Consider the following 8,415-nt stretch of genomic DNA (forward strand, 5'->3'; position numbering starts at 1 on the left):
TGTTAACCACAGTCTAAATCCCATTTGGAGGCGTGCAGTGTTCTGGCAGACAGAAGCAGAGGCAGCAGCCAGCTCAGCGCTCAGAGGTAAGGCTTACACATGGGACCAAGAGCACACTGTGGATCTCTACAACTGCACAGTGAACCTGTCAGGACTGCCTCTGCTGCAGGACAGCTCACCTTATGGACTGAGGACCCCACTGGGACTCAGAGGGTACTGCAACAAGAAAAGGAAACGATACAAAGAACCCAACTATGGAGTGTCCAACATTTTAATACAGAAAATTACATAAACACCACAGCACATTAGTTTACTTTAAGATAACACAAAATAACCTACGATTCACAACAAATACAAAACATGTTACAGTTAAAAGTCTATACACAGGCAAATGTACACATATAAAACACTTATATACACTCTTTCAATATATTATTATATAAAGATTTGTTTGTTTGTTTACGTTTAGAACAGGAAGCCAAGCAGCTTGAAGATGGAGTGTGTCACAGAAATGCTGAGTGCCTCTCTGGCTCATGGCAGATTATGAATAGGTAGTTTTTACAAACAGTTGTTGGATCCTGTGCATTGAACATGGATAAATTCTATTGAGAAATGTTTGACTGAGACATAAATTATAATATTCAGAAATGAGAAGTCACTGATGAGTTTGGGGCTGATATTTACATGTATGAATCCCACTGTTAACTGTAAGATAGTGGACTGATAGTTGCTATGTCAGTCCAGAGAGTGAAGTTTAAATCCACAGAACAACTCTCACCAGTGTGAAATCCTTCAAATGGAGAAAATGATACATTCACAGATTCCAGGAGAATACACTTTATAAAGAGTCTGTTCACTCAAGTCACTCTTTCCTCAAGCTGGTAATGCTTCCATGTTGTGTGTTTCCAAGCATCTTTGTTTAAATCCTTTCTCTTTATACATTTTTACAAGAGCAGCAGAATGAGGAGGAGCAAAGGCAGAAGAGCCTGGCTGTGTGTTTGTGAGGACACAGCGTGGCTGTATAGACGTGGAGTCCTGGGAGAGTTCTGCTTTAATTTGCTTGGTGGCAGTGCCTTTAGGTCCTCCAGCGCACCAAATGCTGCCATGGAGAATTCAGGGTCTCCAGTGGTCAGCAGGTCGAACACACACGACTGGAAGTAGACATCCTCCACCTGCAGAGTCTCTCTACACTTGGCTGTGGCACGCTCCACAGTGTAGACTTGGTGGGGGGGCCTCGGAGGGCCCAGCTCTGTGTTAGTGCCCTGTGCGCTGCCCGGGACACGCCCCCGGCCCAGCATGTGCTCTTTGATGAGCTCATTACGCGGACAGCCGTGCAGGCACAGCTGCAGCCCGCTGTTGTCCTCAGAAAAGTCCAGAAGGTCCTCAGGCATGCGGATGGCGAAGGTCAGGTAGCTGCCCACGCGTCGGATAATGATGGAAGTGCCCATGTATCTGGCCTGGATTTTCACCTGGCGCCCCACACCAGAACCACCCCTTTCCACAATGGTGAGGCTCTCTCCCCCACTGCGAGAGCCATCCATGAAGGCTAGTGGCAGGTCTTCAGTGGTGGCCTGATAAACCTTCTGATCTGTGCAACCCAAGTAGGCTTTAAAGATCACTGTGATCTGAAAGCAAAAAAAAAAATAAAAAAAACCTTAACATCTTATATTCACAGTATCAACATTAAAAAAGTGAATAGTTCAGTTATTTTATTAGACCACACTGCTCAGTACAAAAACATAAGGAATAAAAGATGCAGTTCTGATGCCTGCCACCAGGTGGCAGCAGGACATTGGTGCTGAGACCACTGGCTTCTCTCCTAGAGTGACACTTTTATCTGACTGTAATCTTATCCTGGTTAATTGATAACGATCTGAAGTCAGAGGATTTCTGTCACTGTTTAACTGAACAGTTCACAACCAGATTTAGATAAGAGAGCTCAGATAAAGCGCGTGTTGCCTCCACATTGCGCTGCGCTCCTCAGGCGTCATCACCTCACTCATGCACATTGCTCAGACTTGCACCGTGGCTGTGAGCTTTGAAAAAGTCTAAGCCTTGTTTCTTCAGAGCGTCCTGACAAAGCGGCTGTGGTGCAGTTTACACTTATGGGGATACTGTACTTGATGGATGATTTCCTGTCTCAAGTCTGGCAGCTCAAAACATGTCTGAAAGCATGATGTGGGCATGCGGGCACTGGCAATGACACAGGCAGCAGGTTTACGTTCAAGGTGCACACCCAGAACAAACTGTTACTGTTTTTCAAAGGTTGTGTTGAAATCTCCGCCGCCATCTCCCTGTGCTACATTTGCTTTAGTTCAATGCAAATCCACCGGCTCTGTTTGTTTTCACACAGACGAGACGTAAAATTGGTGTGCGAAAGTGATAAGATTTTACTACGAACTGCCAAATAAAAGAGGCTGGTTTTTATATGCAGGGCGCCTACTCCACCTCTGGCATTCCAGCTTTTTATCTGCAAACACCAGTCGCTTCAATTAATAGAATTAGGCCCTCGCACTGCCATCCAATTATTACTTTATTTTTCCACATTATTCCATATTTACACAGAAAGGGCCAGTTAATTATTTGACCAGAGGGGTGAAAAAACATTCCTGATCGTGGCGGCGGAGTAGAATGTTGGAGCGAGCTTTAATCACTTCCATATGACCACCCATGTGTTAAGGTAGAGCGCTCAAGCATGTCTGCGATTCAACACCAGCAGAGCCCCTCTCCTCTTTCTCCTTTCCTTCATAGATCTGAAGGAGCTCCAAGACAAGAGGAATGCTGGAGGCTGGAGAGGCACCGTGGAATGACAATTAACTTCACATGTTTGATACTTTATGGCAATACTACGACAATACTGGTACTCTTGCAAACTCATATAGACCGTGGAGCTACCGAGTTAGGGACTGTTTGTTTAGGGCTCAGGAGGACAATTATTTTCATTAGAGGCAAGTCCGAGCAATTATTTTCTCATTTAATCAATTATTCATGGCTCACCCTAACTCTAACCCCAGGCATTTCAGCATCTCATCACTTTAAAGAAGAGAAATTTAATTTTCTTTACGTTTTGCCCAGGTTATGACAGACATGCTACAATAACATCTGGTATGCAAAACTAGAGGAACTGAATATAATATTTTGCAGATAAAAATGTTGTATTTCACACGAATAAGGCCTTAAGTACATTTCTATACTATGTCAGAATTAAATATTTCACAGACATTTAATGGAGTTGTTTGTGCAATATTAAAATATTTAGAACAGCACCAACTCTAATATCTTCCCCATTCTGATGTTCATTTAGAACAAACAAGCTCTCCTCACCACATTCAAATGTCAGAGTCCTTGGAGTCGCTGGAATGGGCTACTTGAACCAGCTTTAGACAGATATGTACAAAATTAGGTGGTCAGTGAGTGATTGTGTGTGACATTTTATTACTATAATAATAACCAATCACTGCAACAAAAAACACAGCATGTGATCAAACAGTAACATGTTGAACTGAAATAAATCCAATGAGAGAACTCTATAGTGTTGGATTAGAAAACTATAAACATACCTTGCTAGTTGCTGTGGCACTGGAGCCTAGGACCACAGGCACATTGGTCACCTGCACGGACAGGTATCTGTTATCGATCAGAGGCCACGCCCCCTCCACTTTGCAGGTCTGAAACTCGTCTCTGAAAGTCCGCAGGTGTGGGTCTCCAAATAATCCACAATGAGCGTACTTTTTCTGTTGAGCGGCTGGTCCAGACAGCAACACTCGGTTCTCATAGTTGCACTGCTCGGACACTGAGGGCTTGGAGGTGCTGGGAGCTTTGGCGGAGGAGGTGGGCCCATCGCTAGAGCAGTTATACTGGGAAAAGAGCTCCTTGATGCGAAAGACGGCCGAGTGGTACACCAAGTCGCCCCGGCAACTACGCGCCTGCCTGCGGGTGCACAGGGAGTAGGCGCGCAAAGCGATGCAGTAGTCCACGTCATGGGCCACTTCCTCCTGCAGCCCACCGGACGTCGAGGTAGAAGCCACATAGTCTGTGTTGCATCGCTGGATCCGACACTGCTGGCAATGAGCTGGGAAAGAGAAAAACAAAGAATTAATCAAGATCTTTAGATGTCATTTAGCATTCTTGTTTGGTACATGTTCATATGACACTGAATATACAAGTAATAGCTGTATTGTGTTAGTAGTTAGCAGGAGCATACAGGAGTTAATGTGCCATATACTCTTTTTAAAAGTGCACTTGTAACCTTTATGGAGGAAGATCTGCCACATGCTAGCCTCCATGGAGATCACTAAGGAAAATGCCATAGTATGAAGACACAGAGGTGACGTCACCAGTAACAGGTCATATCAGTGGAGAGGTAACTCTTCTCACAATATCAATGTATGTTTTTACATACTTTCAGAAACAAAAAAAGAACAAAGGCCAGATAGATTTGTTTATTATCTGTAAAACATTACGTACAAAGCAGTAACATTTCAATCAAGAAAATGTGAGGGAACCTTAAACACAAGCTGCATCTTTAAATAAACTACTAGGTTTGACCAAAATATTACCACCAGAACACTGTAATAATAATACTAAATGTGTTATATCATGGAGGCCTACCCTGTTCCAGTCTTTAAGTGAACTTGTGCTAACATACTACAACAACTTAAACTCTACCCTAAAGACTCTGCAGTCAAAACTTTTCCACTATCAACTTTAGTTCAATCAGGAGAGCCATTAAAACCCAAATGGGCCAGCTCATGAGGGCCATGCTCCCACACTGTGCTCTGGAGTCAGTCAGAACTTATTTCCCCCGACCAGGGCGAACCGCTGGAGGAGGAAACCAACCCGTGTAGAGTGCCGCGGGGTGTTGAATGTGGTTTGGCTTTAGCTCAGAGTAGCCCAACAAGTCCATTACTCCAGACTAGAGGGCACAGGAGGCTGCATCATAGGATGTGTCTGTGTTGGTGAAGTGGGTACATGAGAGAATTGGAGATGTATTTTGGTAACACTGACTCACAGGGTTACGACGTATTTACTAATTTGTGGTTAGGCAATCAAGAAGACAAAGTGTGTATTTCTGTTGAGCTGCAACCTACTGGGATATTCACTAATACTAGCAGACGCCAAATCAGCAAAATCAACATTGCCATAGGGATCAAAAGTACTGTATCATTAGGAAGTTAGCATTATGGGTGATGATTAGTAATTGTACATCAGAATTAGGGATGTTTTGAAATGATAACTGTGTTTATACAGGTCACAGTATAATGGTAAGAACTGAAAAATAATAATTAGAAGCAATAATAGGTCATTTCTATTCAATCAATCCCTCCAAAAAAGTAAACCCAAATGTAAAGAAAGTGTGTCTGTTTATGCCATATTAACTTTACTTTATCATTCAGAACATAATCACCTTTTTAGACAAGGTGAATGAAAGTGAAAAAAGGATATCACTGTAGTTTGGTCATGGTGTCAATAACCATTGGTAATCGTAAAAGTGTCAGTGTTTATTCTCAAAATAATCACAACACTAAATTGGACATCCCTAATCAGAATGATGCCAAATTCTCCATTAGAGTACAGCTCTCTCCATTCCAGCATCTCACAGTTGTCTGGCAAACAGTGATTGTTTTGGGAAAGATTTGACTTCAAATGTCTTGATACAACCATCAATTTGACATCACATTAAAAAGTCTGTCAGTTTTCAATACTTTTTAGGCCCTTTACCAAGCTATAACAACTGACTTTGGTAACAACTCGAATAACAGAGATGCAGTTGCAAAAACAGTCCTCTATTGCAATAACCTAATCTCCTGTGTACTCCAAAACTCCTTCTAATCTCTGAACATCCCAAAGACAACATGACAAACACACTCTTTCAAAAGTGTGCGTGTGAATTTCTGCAGGGCTTTCACATAGCTCTGAAGTACTGAGCAGGCCTGACACATGATTAATGCATCTCACATTGACTGCACTTTAACACCGGCACTGATAAAATGGAGCAGGGTGTGAGAGGTCAACCCAGAGGCATTCTCCATCCCCAAGCTCTGACTGGATCCTCTGAGGAGAGCTCTGTGATCAACAATGTCTGACAATCACTGCCCCAAAACATATGAACGTCAATGAATCTCAATAGACTATAGTGCCAAACCAAGTGCAACATAAGGAGCCTGGAGTTTTTGGTTTCTAAGAAAGTGTGACCACTGACTACTAAATAATTTATGTAGTAGGACAGTACTAGTGGATATAACTTTACTTGTTATATAAAGTGCAGATTTCTTGTTAATACAAGTCATACCATTGGTACTGATATGGAGCAAAACGCCAGTAAGCCCACAAAGGAATGTTCAAAGCTGCTCCTGTGACAAAGTCACATAAAATTAATCGCACTATTATTATTGTGTTTGTAAAAGTTTGTTTAGGTTATTAGATTCATTTATTTCTGTCAATTTGCATATGTTTTATTCAGTAATGAAGAAGTTCACCTTCAAACAGTAAAACACTGTGGAAGTGGAACCTTTGTAGTCTCGTTTATGGAACAAAAATACCACTATGCGTCAAAGTTGACTAAGTTGAAAACTGAAACAAATGCGTCAGTAAACTTCAGAAATACGTGTTCACTCAGCGAAAATAGAGGCAACTTTGTGTAATAGTGATGGAAGTTGTCTTTGTTGTCCCGTTAGTGTGATTTCTTGGTTAAAAACAACAACCCCCTGTCCATTTGGTCCGGGTGCTATTGAGCTAGATGCTAACAGCGAGCTAGCACGCAACTCCACACCTTTGGGAAATCTCAAACAAAAGTTGATTTGCTTGTGGTTTCAGAGAGGTGGTATATGCTCGGTAAGTACTCAGAAAGTCTGCGGTATTGTTGTTGTGATACTAAGAGGCAATGAAGTTCAAAAACGAATTTGCAGAGAGTTAAGTCGTGCTCCTGGGATAGAGACAGAAGCAGAGCGGAGCAGGCAGGAGGCTGGGGCACGGGGCAGCAACAGGCTTTACTTTGTCCCATAGCGGACGGAATAGCCGCGAACAAAAGAGAATAAACTCCATTCCCGAATCACCGAACGATGTCCAAATAAAGTGGATATATGGATAGCGGGTAAAAAGTTAGCAGGTTAAGTTACTTTACTCAGCAGTGCAGTGAAAGTTAACTTTAGTTCACTGCGTCGACTCTACGCTTCGCATGCAGCAGTGGAGAGGCACGGATTGAAAATCTCTTACCTGGTCGAAACAGCAGCGATAGTAAAACCATGATGATCGTTACACAGTCCCAAAGCTGCCGCTTAGCCGTGATCTGAAGTCCGCTTCTCCCCATGCCAATCCATTCACCTAGAATGGAGATCCGCGACTGCTTCTCATCGACGCTGTAGCTGCGGGAAATCACACAAAAATTCGTCTTCCTTCCACAGCGCTGTCATTCAAAAGGGGCCCCTGTCTTCAGGGCGGCTCTACAGGGGAGGGGTCTAAACTGGAGCCGAGGCCCAGAGGTGATTACTGACCAATGAAAGACTAATTATTCACTAACCACTTGATATTTACATGTAGTGGCAATTACTGGGATGAGGACAGTGGAAAAACGCTCCGACAACAGCGGGATGGCGTGAAATAACAGACCACGTTATAATGAAGACATCACAAGTAGGTGGTAAGTTCATTATTGCCTCACAAAGCATCAACAGCCCAACAAAACAATCACAAAAATAAAAGACCCTATTCCACAATAAACTGTTTTGTATTATCTCATAGCCTAAAAGTTGAATGAAGTTTCACAGTACTTTAGTAACTAAAACTCAACATTGCAAAGCTCTGCGGGTCAGCTGTTTTGTTTGGCCACCCAGGACAGCTCCCACCCCCACTCAAGGGGACAAATGTTTGTGTGTTTCCAGCACCAGGCAGGAATCTCTCACCTGTTGTTTTCAAACTCTACTTTTAGTTTAGATAATGAGATTTGCTTGACACCTGTGTGCAAACTAAATAGACCCAAACAAAGAACAATAAAGAAAGAAGAAAGACTAATGGAATTTGGCCCATTAAGCCGCAACAGGAGTCACAAGTTCTGACATTATTTTTGGAGAATAGGCAATTTCGAAACCAATAAACTTCATTTTTGTAGAGCAAATAAAAATTTTGATTATATTTTCAACAAATTTCAATTATTATCTTTTCCATGACTTGCTATTACTATGCAGCAGACTGTGTGTTACTCTTTTCCTTTTGTGGCAAACTTTCCAGCCCTCCTCTCTCTTTCTCTCTCTCTCTCTCTCACTTCTCCAACGACACTCTGTCTTTCATTTGCACAGCTGCTGCAAGCCGAGCCCTATGTAAGCAGCACATACAGTACAGCAACTCTCACACCTCTGCTAACACATTTTCTGTGGATCTGTGTTGCATAAACAAATTCATGGAAAATAACCAATTACA

At 42.5% G+C, this 8,415-nt stretch overlaps 1 protein-coding gene across 1 annotated transcript; it reads right to left on the reverse strand.

Moving 5' to 3' along the window:
* Nucleotides 1–253: 253 nt before the first annotated feature.
* Nucleotides 254–7,406, reverse strand: rgmd (RGM domain family, member D). Its single transcript, XM_020940119.2, has 3 exons — nt 7,216–7,406; nt 3,561–4,072; nt 254–1,625 (listed from the first exon to the last, which is right to left on the reverse strand). The coding sequence occupies exons 1-3, from the start codon at nt 7,307–7,309 to the stop codon at nt 945–947; spliced, it is 1,287 nt and encodes a 428-aa protein (XP_020795778.1). The 5' UTR covers nt 7,310–7,406; the 3' UTR covers nt 254–944.
* Nucleotides 7,407–8,415: the final 1,009 nt, after the last annotated feature.

This window comes from Boleophthalmus pectinirostris, unplaced genomic scaffold (assembly GCF_026225935.1).
Source record: "Boleophthalmus pectinirostris isolate CB_2022bp ecotype Guang Dong unplaced genomic scaffold, ASM2622593v1 HiC_scaffold_7, whole genome shotgun sequence".
Taxonomy (NCBI): Eukaryota; Metazoa; Chordata; class Actinopteri; order Gobiiformes; family Gobiidae; genus Boleophthalmus; species Boleophthalmus pectinirostris.

Excerpts from the sequence above, each read along its gene's own strand:
- rgmd (XM_020940119.2), bottom strand. The coding sequence starts at position 7,309 with ATGGGGAGAAGCGGACTTCAGATCACGGCTAAGCGGCAGCTTTGGGAC. Across the intron at positions 4,073-7,215 it reads ATCGCTGCTGTTTCGACCAG|CTCATTGCCAGCAGTGTCGG; the intron begins GTAAGAGATTTT and ends TCTCTTTCCCAG. Across the intron at positions 1,626-3,560 it reads GTGCCACAGCAACTAGCAAG|ATCACAGTGATCTTTAAAGC; the intron begins GTATGTTTATAG and ends TTTTGCTTTCAG.